The 12,249-nt window shown below is 40.5% G+C and overlaps 1 protein-coding gene across 4 annotated transcripts in view; it reads right to left on the bottom strand.

The window, feature by feature from the left end:
- The window catches only part of cdin1 (CDAN1 interacting nuclease 1), a 53,730-nt gene that overhangs the window by 31,634 nt on the left and 9,847 nt on the right, over nt 1–12,249 (bottom strand). For 3 of the 4 annotated variants that reach the window (XM_072365104.1, XM_072365106.1, XM_072365105.1), the window contains 4 exons: nt 11,713–11,777; nt 10,785–10,845; nt 7,718–7,790; nt 374–453 (listed from right to left, as the gene is read on the bottom strand). In XM_072365104.1, coding sequence (XP_072221205.1) covers nt 374–453; nt 7,718–7,790; nt 10,785–10,845; nt 11,713–11,777 — 279 coding nt within the window. Of the gene's footprint in view, nt 1–373; nt 454–7,717; nt 7,791–10,784; nt 10,846–11,712; nt 11,778–12,249 lie in introns of those variants that run through there. The other variant, XM_072365103.1, reaches the window with a different exon arrangement.

Genomic DNA, 12,249 nt, shown 5'->3' with positions numbered 1-12,249 from the left:
GGGGAAGAAATATTACGGCGTGCCAAAAAGGTGGGTGGGTGCAAGGGAGGTGTGGGTAACCCATACAGTGCTGGGGAAGGAGAAAATACAGGAGATGGCTGGCAGACTGGCAGGCATGACTGCCGGCTGTCACGTGATCTCATCAGCAAACATGAGCAGCTGAAGGCGCGTGTTGGGCAGGTGCGGGAGTAACATTTACAAACTCCTTTTATATGGAAAGGGGGTCTTTAGCCTGGCAATCGGTGGGACAACAGTGCAAATTAATGTACAATTTTAAAATATCAAAAATACATATATTTCATAGAAATAACAATCTAAATAGCAATAATGTCACTGTCGTCTTTTGATTAAACATAAGAGGTAAAATCCTTACCTGGTAGATATTATTGGCCAATACTTGATCTGGAATTAATGACGGCTCCTTCAGCATGCTGTTGAGGATTGTTTTGGAAGCTGAGGACAAGACAGAAAAGCATTAAAAAAAGAAATAAACGGATAAATAAAAAATAAATGAATCGCATAAAGACTGTAAAACTAAAGTCATGAAACATAATGGCTTGTTTAACCAGGAAAAATGCAATTAATTAAATGTCTAATTGATGGCAATATTACATCAAATAGTCCAGACATGGAGACAAAAAGCAGCCTGCTCATTCTGCAATTTCCCATGCAAAGGTTAACGCTGTTTTTCTACACTTGTCCATTAGAGAGTCTGCACAAATTTTCAATAGATAAATGTTTCAACCCAGAGCACAGGCGCTTTGTGTAGTTTATCTATGTTGTGAACGCTGACTACTCTGCATCTCTCATCCCCATTCTTGCAATGCTAACATTATAAATCAGAGAGAAAAGCCTGGCTGGATTGACTCGCTGTAACTGCAACAGCAAAAAAGAAATTCCTTAAATCATTTCTTAAAAAGATTTGGATTAAATGGATTGTATCATTGTGTGACGAAATGGTTGAGATGTGCCATTTTAGTGATATATATACACACACGTGCTCCTGACAGACTTGCAGCATTACAGACAATACTGCGTATGTTTCTATTCACATTTCAGGCATGGATGGTGCCTGTACCAACACAATGGAGATGCTCGAGCTTATCTGCAAATGCAAAGAATATATGACCTTTAAAGGCAGGAGAATTTATGTGAAATTATTCTACTTCTATTTTTTCAAATCCCTAAATAAGGGTCCGCAGATTGCTGTCTGGATCATTAATGCGCCGTTGAAATAATTTCACGAACAGAAAGACATTCAGACAGTTTTTTTCGTTTTTTTTTTCTTCTTCCTATTCTCACCCCACAGACTTCTTTTATCTGCATTACTTGTTGAGAAAACCACCACAGAGAAGACAAACAGTTCTGTGATCCCTCATCTGCCTTGCGATGAAATAAAAAGTAGGGAGGGTGGAAGAAGAACAAAGCCCATTCAGCACGCTTCTCTCTCTCTTTCTCCCGTTTCTTCTGTTTCTTTGTCTCTATCTTTCTCTGCCACATTTTTTTCACCCCCTTTCCTTTTGCAAACTGCTTTTTTCTTTTCGGTCTCTTCAAGCCACAGTGCTCCCCCCAGCCCACCCCATAACCCCGCGCTCCCTCTTAGAGCTGCGAGGCACAAGACTGTGTTTTATTTCGCTGCTCATTTTTCTCAGAGATTGGTACCTTCACACTCAGATCCATACCATGCTCCTGAGCAGAGCAGGCGGCAGAGAAGAAAGAGGGTTATATTTTCCCCTTGAGTTAGGACACCTCATGACAAATGATAATGGATAATCAATAAAGTGGGAAATATGAGGCAGCAAACTTTATGAAGCCAGGAGACATATTACTCCCCAACAACACTGGTTTCCCTTAACAAAGTCACTACTCGACTGTGCCTAATAATCTGAAGGAAAATCAAAGGACCCGCAACCACATCAGCAATATTGGCAACTTATTCCACTTTAATGGCATTTTGATTGATTTTTTTCCCCTCTTCCTAATGGTCGTTTTATAGATTTGACGCTGCTTCTGCAAAACAGTAGCGTGTAATAAACCTCCCTGAAGGCAAACGTTAGCCATTAAAGCTCTTGTCTTACTAGCACTCATAATTGGAGGCTGACCACCACCACATTTTGGTCTGTCACATAGCACACACTTCTAAGACTGCATGTGCATCTCCGCCGTCTCTAAAGCTCTTTGATCTTTTTGGTGGATGGCCATAATAAGTGATAGGATGCCATTTTCCTGCTATTTCTGAGCGATGGGGTTAAAAATAGCCATAAAGAGGTGACCTTGGCGCTGACATTGTGGAATTTCAGCCAAGCATTGACCTGATGAAAATGGAAGGCCAGGCTGCTAATAAATCAGGATGCTTTTAAAATGAGTTTACCCTAATGCTCATTCATCACGGGCTGTAATGCCATTTGCAGGCCCAGGATTCGCTGCTGTGCACAAACACAGCAGTAAATAACAACAGGGCCCTTGCTTCCTTCGCATCGTTGCAGCCTCCAACATCAGCATACATTTATTAAAGACGCCCCCGCCTTGTGCAGCAGAACACATCCATGACACTCTAAGCTCCTTTTTGCCACACACACATGCACCTGAGCACACACACACACACACACACACACACACACACAAGGCTTCCTTTTTAAATACAACCACTCAAGGCAGACACAGGCGCACACATAAAACCTGTGCAGGAAAATAAAAAGCATAATCTGAAGAACACCAGACACAGAGAACAAAGCCCTGCAGCACAACTTTGCACCTTGTAAACATTCGCCAAATTTACTGTAATTGTCCCGTGTTGGTATAAATTCTTACTAAGGCACCATATCACACCGTCAACATCTGAACAGAAAGAACAGAGAGGAGCAGAATAATAGATGTGAAATGCTACGCCTCCATTGGGATTTGCTAAAGAAAACAACCAGTGTAAACAAATCACAAGCCTGTTTTCATATGCAACTCCAAAACGAGATAAGCTATATATGCAGCAAGGTAACAGTCACACAACCTTGGCTCGAGTTTTCCTTGCTTACTCGCATCATTTGTAACTACCCATCTTCTCTCTGAAAAAGTCATTATCTCGAAAGCAAAAAATATCGAGAAACCTCATTAAATAGCAACATTTGTTGAGGGAGGGCCATAATAAACAATAATGGATGACAATTGTTATTGCCCCTGACACTGATGAGCTCCTCTGCAAGTTTGTTTATTAATTAAAAAACCCACTTCTTTCCACGGGTGGGGGCCAGTTACCCATTTCCTCCATAGACACCCCCCCCCCCCCACCTCTCTACGCTCCCCATGCGCAAGTCATTGAGCTGTGGAGGGGCACTCGTTCATCAAACTTCATGGAGCAAAGGAGAGACAGGTCCTGATAATGTGCGCCGCTAAAGCTGATTTTCCATGATGAATCTCGGAGCATATAAATTGGCTAATATCTGAAAACATTTACAGATACTAGAGGAATTGACTACTTGTGGGACATGATGGATGAGGCTCTCCAACACTGGCCGACAGCTCTGCAAATCTCTGCGGATGCCTAAAGCCCTCATTTGATTTTCCAATTTACTCCTTTTAAATTTATCCTCCTGCACAGAAAAAAAAAAAAAAAAAAAAAATCAGAGGATGGGAGAGAGTAGGAGAAGAGAGGGAGGGGAATAAAATGTGTTTTTTTCTTTTAACTATCTGTAGTGGTGTGTGGGTGCTAGTTGATGATATGAGGTAGTATCTCTTGTGCAGGAGGAGCCCAGTCCCTGAAGAGGTTACTGGGGCAGAACTGATCTGCTTCAACCTGATTCTTCCTGATAGCGGTGAGATGAGACTCTACATTTCAGTGTGTGTGTTTGTGTGTCCATGTCTGCGTGTGTGTTTAGCTACAGTAATAGTAGACCTAGGGAGCTCTGCTATGGAGAGAGGCTTCCCAGGTCAGGCCATTAGAGTGTGGCAGTGGCTGACTAGAGCTCCTCTGCTGAAAAGGAGTAATTAGTATACTTGTCAAGTGAAGTGCTACGGTGCTGCTTACCTCCCTCGCACCCACCCTTTTCATACATACACACACATACGCAGTAACACTCGTGCCATCTTTGCCTCCTTACTCCCTCCATCCTTGCTAATGAAGAGCCCTTGCTCTCATTATTTGAAAAAAAAGGCTGCATATACACAAACACCAGCTCCACACAGTGGAGAGGTGTGAGAGAGGAGCACTTGGAAGACAAAAAAAAGGATGAACAATAGCAATCACAGTGGATACTTAGAGATTTTACTGGATAGAGCATAATACAATATTCAGTTATCAACATGTTTTATCTGCAAAACACCAAAGCTATTATGAATTCCGTCAAAGAACCCAAGGATCATTGTAGATACTAAAATTCTCACAGTGTTAACATCAAACACAGGACATTTATAACCTTGCGTACAAGGCTTCTGTAAAGGAATGTGACAATAAATCTTAAGGGCGGTCGAATCACATAGTTACAAAACATGGAGTAGCAATCTAATCTGGAGCTGGGCCTTGGGAAAATGGAAAAGGTCAAATAGCTAGCAAAATTGCCTCCTCAAAAAAAGTACGTCTAAATCTAGAGGCACATCAACTGCTGTCAAAGGAGGAATAGAAAGAAAGATGAAGCGATAGCAGGGGGAGAAAAAGACAGAGCATGAGCTCCCCCAGTGTGCCTGTTGGCGACTTCAAAAAGGTATCTACTGACACAGAGTTGGAATGACATCCAGAAGTTTTCTGAGTATTTATATCATGTGCAGAACTAAATAAGCAGATCTGCCTTCAAAAAATGCAACAAGTTAATGACATGTCCACATCAAGCATTGTTCTTGTTAAGTTGTGGATTTTTGTCAAGCACAAATCTATGAATTATGTCACTGTATGGATCACCAGTTTAACTGAGTTTAGGTACCTTCTACTGTTCAACCATCATTTATAAATATCAATCAAATGTCAACCACTAAAAATTATGAATCACATTTCAACAAACGTGAAGGTCTGTACACATTTGTCTCCGGTTTAATTCAACTTGACCCTAATTATATTATTGAAAAATATTTTCTAGTGGGAAATTTAAACAAGCCAGAAATAATAAAGATCAACAATATGCACATGTTTGCTCAAATAGTTAGAAGACTGAATCTGACAAAGTTGTAAAGGATATAATAATAAAAAGGAAGAAATGTTTATTACAAAAAACTTAACTGAACACTTCACTGTCAAAGTTGGTGTGACGAAACCATCGCATTTCACCGTTTGCGCTGCCATACGCAGAACCGGACTCGAGACGGAAGCAGTGGAAAGATGTACGTTTTTGTTGAAGCTGAAGACCAACCGGAACTCCAACATGAAGTCAGAAAATGTTGCTAATACTTTTTATTCAGTGGGCCTTTGTAGATAAGAGGGTTCTGTCCACATCAATGTTGAGCAATTGAAGAAAATCATGATTATTGTTCATGATCCTGATTTAAAGCTATTCCTACAGGAACTGATAATACGTTATCTTAAATAAAAACATACGCATGCTCCCAATTTAGGAAATGCTATTGTGGACAAAAATATAGCGATCCTGAGAGCAATATTAGCATATATGCTGAGGCTGTCTCAACTGGCTGCACATGCGACCTTTCCTCCCCAACTGCCCAGTCTGTTTTCATGAGGCAAGGGGCATTATGGATGTTGATATTGTATTCAATATGCCATAAAAGCGCTTTGAATGTATTGATTCCTTTACAAGCGCCTCCAGATAGTCTTCCTTTTTGCTCGGCTGATACTCTCTCCAATACTTGAGCTGCAAGAAGAAGGGGAGTCAGCTTGTTGGTGGTGTCATCAAGTTGAGGTGTGGTGGCGTGTGGGAAGGAGGGCAGGGTGGGGGAGTAACAACAAGCTAGCAAAACAAAACAAGGAAGGTACAGAAAACAATTTAAAACTCTGTATTGATCCAACACTGGTGATTGTACATATATTCCATAGTCCCAGAGGCCCCATTCCTGTGTCTCTTAAATGCAGGGGGAAAGAGTAGAGGAATAAAAAAAGCATTGGTGCTAGGCAAAGGCAAGCCACTAACCCAGTTGGGGGTAATGTCCCCTATATACAAGTCTATTGATCTTTGCAGTGCGCTTGCCTGCCTCCCCTTAGAGTTTGTCTAAAATACAACAAATACACACCCACCCACACACAGTGGAATGTGGTCTGGGGATGGTGGGGGGGGGCATGACAGATACATCTGCCAATAGCACTGAACCAACCTGTTAGCTAATCGCTAACAAAGACAATTATCCTTGCATTGTTTCATGGTGAAAACACATTACTGGAGCTTAATATACACACAGGGAGATTCAACGATTTGACCACAGCCCATGTGGCGAACAATTCAAGTGTAAAGGCCGAACAGGACACGGGGAGATTGAAGAGAGGCTCGGTCAAAGCAGAAGTCACCCCCACAGCCAGTGAATCCACAGACTGCGACAGCGGAGAGGGGTTATGGAACATTGGCATATATTTGGAAAAGTTTCACATTCATGTTGCTGGCAACAATCAGGCTACCAGATTAAACAATTCTGATGTAAATCATGTCATCCAGGAAGTTCCATCAGCTTCAAATCTATTCCGAGCAATAATAATACTATATACACACACACATATATATATATACACATATAAAATAATAAAGCATGTTTTCGCTGTATGGAGATGGACAGATGCAGCATGCTATTATGCGAGACAGAGTACCTCTCCTGGATGAATGCCCTGTTCTACAAGCTGCTCAAACTAGTATTTTGACAGGCAGTGGATAACGGTGGGTCCAAAGCAATAACATCTTTGACTTTGACAAATGGCTGTGCTGTACCGAAGTTGAAAATAACACACATCCACTTTAATCTCTTTCTTGATTAAATTGGAAGCGCGTCTTTTTGACATCATGCGATTGACTCTCAAAGTACTGACTACTTCACAGACACAGACACACACACCTGGATTTCAGGATGAAATTACTGAAATAATATGAATAGATGTTCAAACAACATACTAAGAGTCCCCGATGGAAATAAAAAAAGGGAAAGAAAAAAAAAAAAGAGCAACGGTTTCTTTTAATATCAATTAATAGGAGTCTCACCCTAAAAAGAAAAATCGCAAATAACAGTAATCTTCCTTAAAAAAATTGCACAAAATGGCATGACGGATAGTAAGCAGATACTAAGCAGAATGTGCATGGTCATAATTCACACAATTTATGTAAAATCACTTGAAACAATTCTGTGCTCCTGTAGAGTATCCATCAGCACTACAGAGGAATGGTTTGCTTTTTCTACCAGTTTTCCTCAACTTGATTTCCCTACATGGATCCCATAGGTATAGAGAAAGAGAATGGGTTATGAGAAAAAGAAAAAAGGGTAAGGAATAGATTAATGCAATGGGGGACGAAGGGGGTGAGGGGAGGAATCAGGAGTGTTATAAATAACACTGATGAGGCCAGCTAGCATTGATCCACACTGCAGTTGAGAGGTGGGTGGTCCTCCTAGGACTTAACTGCCAATCATGTGCCCTGGGATGCTGCCACTACTATTTCTTGTCTGTCTCTCATTAGGGTTGGACGGGTTGAAAATACAGCAACGAGACTCAAGTTCTGGACTCAAACAAAAAGAGATTCATTGGACAAAATGCTTCAATTAAGATTGATCTAGAGAGCGATGGAGTGACGAAAGGCAAAGTGTTACTCACGCATTTCACCATCCGTGTCTTGAAGGAACCTGTCCAGGATAATGCGAGCCATGAGAGAAGGAGACACATCCACCTTAAATAGATTGAACAACAAAAAAAGAGAATTTGCCCAAATAAGAAAAGGGGCAATCATGTCTATGGGGAGTTGATACAACTTCTACCAAATCTATCATATTTACAAACCTTATTTTACACTAAATCTCACATATCCAGTTGAAAGAAGCATATTCTGAACAGCGTTAGAATTTCAGAATTTGAATTTCAGCCCTGAAATTACTCTGTCAGCTGACGTTTAGCTGATGTCCCGTAGATAATCATGGTCTTAATGGCTCTAAATTACATTATTATATTTACAAACCTTGACCCAGCTTTTGACAATCCTTGTGCAAAATGGTTTTTCGAAAGCCTCGCTTTGCAATAACCTTTCCCACAGGAACAAGAGATCGCCTATTACACAGCCAAGGTACCTGGCCGAATCACCCTTGCTTCTGTCAAGCAGACATCCCCGGTATCTCATCTTGTAAGGAAAAGCAGCACATGCTATGCCCAGACAAGAGACAATGGAGAGCTTTAATCATAGAATGATCACCAAGGCAAAACAGCAGCAACCAACAGGACACAGCCGAGGGACTGTGGGAATGCAGTCCCTAATAGGAAGGAAAGGACCTATGGCTGCAACACCCTTTGAACACTAAGACACCTGAAGAGCTGAGCAATGCTTTTGGTTTCAGTGAAAGGAGAGGGCCTGACAAGTAAGAGAGCACTAATAATTGATGCTGAAGGTGTCTACCTGACCATATTTTTTGTCAGCACAGAGCACTCCCTCACATTTCAAACAATATCGTTGTTATAATGTTGTGCACAACAAAAGAAACTTGGCGTTGAGGCAAGCTCAATGAAACCGTTATTATCGCTTTATTAACAGGCATCAAACGTGTATACGAGTAATTTCTTTGCTTCGAGCGATGCATTTAACCTCTGCTTAAACAATATATAAGCTAATAAGAAAATGCTTTAGCTCATTCACTGCAAAATTTCCCCGACCCCCTCTTTATGCAGGGAATTAAAACACTGCTTGAAGACCTTGCCGTTCTAGCCAGCTCGTTATGAAACAACATTCTTACAGCCAAAGAATTTTTCCTCTTGTTAGCATAATTGGGGAATTTGCCTTCAGCTTGCAGCGAGATTGTGGTGTTTCATCTTTTCTCTGATGCAAACTGATAACGCTGGGAGCAGAGACGCCTGCGTCTAAACAATGTCTTTTTACTCGACTTAGTATTTGTTAACATCTCTGTAATATTGCACTAAGAAGGCAGCTTGTAAAAACGCCCTAACATGTCTATAATAATTAAGGGGAGACTTTGCGTCTCTATTAGGGCTTCTGATGATATCATGAACTTAGCATTTGTTGCCCTCAGCTTTTTTCTTTTTTTTCCATCTCACAAATTCTTCCAATTTTCTCTCCCCATCTCTTCTTCTCTGCATTCTTTCTTTTTGTTGCTCATTGGCCTGCTCACTGTTCACACCTCTGGATAACAAGAGAACATCAGATTCCTGGAAACCTGCATCAGAACTGACACATGAAAAATGGCAAAATTACCAATGCATGCTTGGCCTGGATAAATACCACTTGATTAGTTCAGGTACTTGCACCGCCCTGATTTTCATATTAATCATGAGTCCGTCTCCATTCTCAAGTCAGAACGTAGCACTTCACGATTTTAACATGTGACTAAGATTCACATGGCTTTGAATTCCAATTGAAAATAATTACTGGGGGTTAAGGTTATCTGGTTGTATTAGCCTGAAATGATAATGGATGGAACACACAGTGCAGCACTGGTGTATCTTTTCTAAAGACTGTATGTTTGAGTAACCTTTGTGAAAGCTCCCCATAAAGCATGCAAAGAAAAAGAAAAAAAAAATGCAAATTTAGAACCCTCATTCATGGACTTTTTCTGGGGGGCAAAAAAATATCCATGAACAGTTTTCACCACTGTTAATCATTTTCCTCTGTTGGAGATATATTGTCTCATGAAGACATGAAAGTACATCAATTAGCAGTCTGCGAGACCACGAGTGCTTGGTTTAAATGTTAAGTAGGATATTAAAATGACAGTTAAATGGTTCATGAACAGTTATCTCTGTGCTGAATTTCATCCTTTTAAAGAAAAAAAAAAAATCAAGTGTCAATTAAATGAAGAATGAATAATAGCAGTTAGCTTTGAGGTTGCCACTCATGCGTGCGAACTCCTCTGATTTTAAACTAAGAAACCCTGAGTGCAAGCACCAATAAAACTGCGATAGGCATTAAACATCTGAAATAGTTGAGCAGCCCATTCTAATAATGAAATCAAATGAATCTGAAAGAGTAACGATGCATTCAAAGAGCAAATAAATGCTAAAATTTCAGAATCTGAGCTTATAAATGATCGAGGCGGACAGTGAGCAAGAGCGTAATCATCTAAAATGGACTGCACTGGGTCTGTATGTTAGCTGTTTTTGTTTATCATGTATCACTTTTCAAACAAGTGCAAAAATAACTAAATTTCCACAATATAAGCAGTATTAGTGGCTACTGAGCACATTCATTTTCATTAACATACACAGCAGAAACGTTAATGCTATTCTATCTGTTTTCACATACCATTTTATTTTTTGTTGTTGAATATATACAATTGTGACATCATTCAGAGCAATAACCCCACTCTGACCTCTTCAAGTAAAAACCTGACAAAGTGACAAAAAGAGGAATTAACCAATGACCCCATCCTCACCTGTCCACAGTTTGTGTCAACTCTGCCTGAACCGCAATTTGGAAAATTACGTAATAAAAACAGAAAAAGTATTTTCACATCTGCTTAATGGAGCTTGGAGCTAATTGCATTAAATAATTGATAATAGAGCTGACCATTTTAACAATTTTGGTAATGACTAACAGACTAGGGGAGAGGGAACAAAAAGCGAAAGCAAACTCCTGTTTATCCGTGGATAGACAGAGTATCAACTGAGATCATTATTTCAAAGGTTAGAAAAGAGAGGCGAAAGAAAAACAACGAGCTGTTACCTCATTGGCCAACTCCAGCAGAACAGGAGCAGTGGGACGGGCCTTGGCTTCTCTCAGATACCTTTATTATAACAAAGGACAACAAAAGCATAAAAAACAAAACAAAACAAAAAAAACCATGACCAACAAAAGCAGACAGAAGGGTACAGGGGGCCAGACCAGGCTAGCCAAGACATGCTAATGTCCCTGATGACTTTGCCCTGGGTGGCATATGGCAAGCTCAGTGTGGTTAAAACAGCACTGCTTGGTGGGCTTCATATTTCCTTGAAGCCAGACAAGCATTTGATAGTTAGTTAACCCCTGCCGCCTAAAAAGCCTTTTTTCCCTCGCCAGCTAAAACTGCAACTCCCCTTAGATCTTGCCCAGATCATCTCTGAGGTTTGCTGGTGTAAGTGGATTAGAGGTGCATTATCCAGCCTTATTTTCCCCTGAACAATGGCCTAATAAGCTAGATAAAGGCTAATTGCAATATGCAAAGAGGCTTTTCCCCTTACAGCCTTCTTTTTTTTTTCTTCTCTTTTTTTAATTTAGCCATATTCATTGAATTACACATAATCATCCCATCATAAGCCAGTGGTAAGGCAAATGTCCAACGGCTGGTTATTTGTTTATTTTTCTGCTCTGACACAGAGAACAGAGCTTTGGCTTAGCAGGTGCAAGTGGAGGTCTGGAATGAATCCTGAGGGTGGTGATTTGTTTGGAGGAGATTATAACTGTCATGGTGGCCCACCTACTCTCATGTAACTTTGGCAAGTCCCTTTTTGTCAGTCAGAGAATGGCGAAGACAAAAAGGGGCATGCAAGAGTGGGAGAGAGTTAAAAAAAGAAAAAGAAAAGAAAAAAACAGTAATAGAGATGAGAGGAAGATAAATAGAGGGCTACACAGAAGAGAGAGAGGTAATAATAATAAAATGTAAAGAAAATAGTACCTTTGGTAGTGGCTTTCAATAACATCTGGTGCATGATGTCTTGAGAATGTCCTTTTTGTACGTTTCTGCCACAAAGACAACACTGTATTAGCAGTAATAACAATAGAAAAACTTTCTTTCATACATATAAACATGAATAATTTCCACAAAATAGTATTTGTAGGAGCAAAATGCTTTTTGTTTCCAGTCCACTGGACTAAAATGCACTCTTATTCAGCCCCTGTTCCTCTTGCAGCCTCTATTCTAGTTGAACAAACAAGAGATTCTAGGGTCACAGTAATTTGATTTCAATAAGTTTGCTAGGGGTCAAAGTATGCCAAGGCAACCTTGTTCAGATCCACCATCCCCCCCTCTACCTCCCTCACTCATGCCTTGTACGCATTTCCCGTTTTTCTATCAAGCAGCGACGCTATTGCTCGTACCACACCCTGACATTTCCATGCAATTCAATTGCCATCCTTGCTGCGAGACAGGAGGACACAGGATAAAAGAGGAAGAGCATTGGTTAAAAGCAACTTATTTAAAATCTGCTGCACA

This window comes from Leuresthes tenuis, unplaced genomic scaffold, assembly GCF_036924035.1.
Source record: "Leuresthes tenuis unplaced genomic scaffold, fLeuTen1.0.hap1 SCAF_15, whole genome shotgun sequence".
NCBI classification, from domain to species: Eukaryota; Metazoa; Chordata; class Actinopteri; order Atheriniformes; family Atherinopsidae; genus Leuresthes; species Leuresthes tenuis.
The sequence above is the reverse complement of the archived record's forward strand: the minus strand, read 5'-3'. Positions and strand labels throughout refer to the sequence as shown.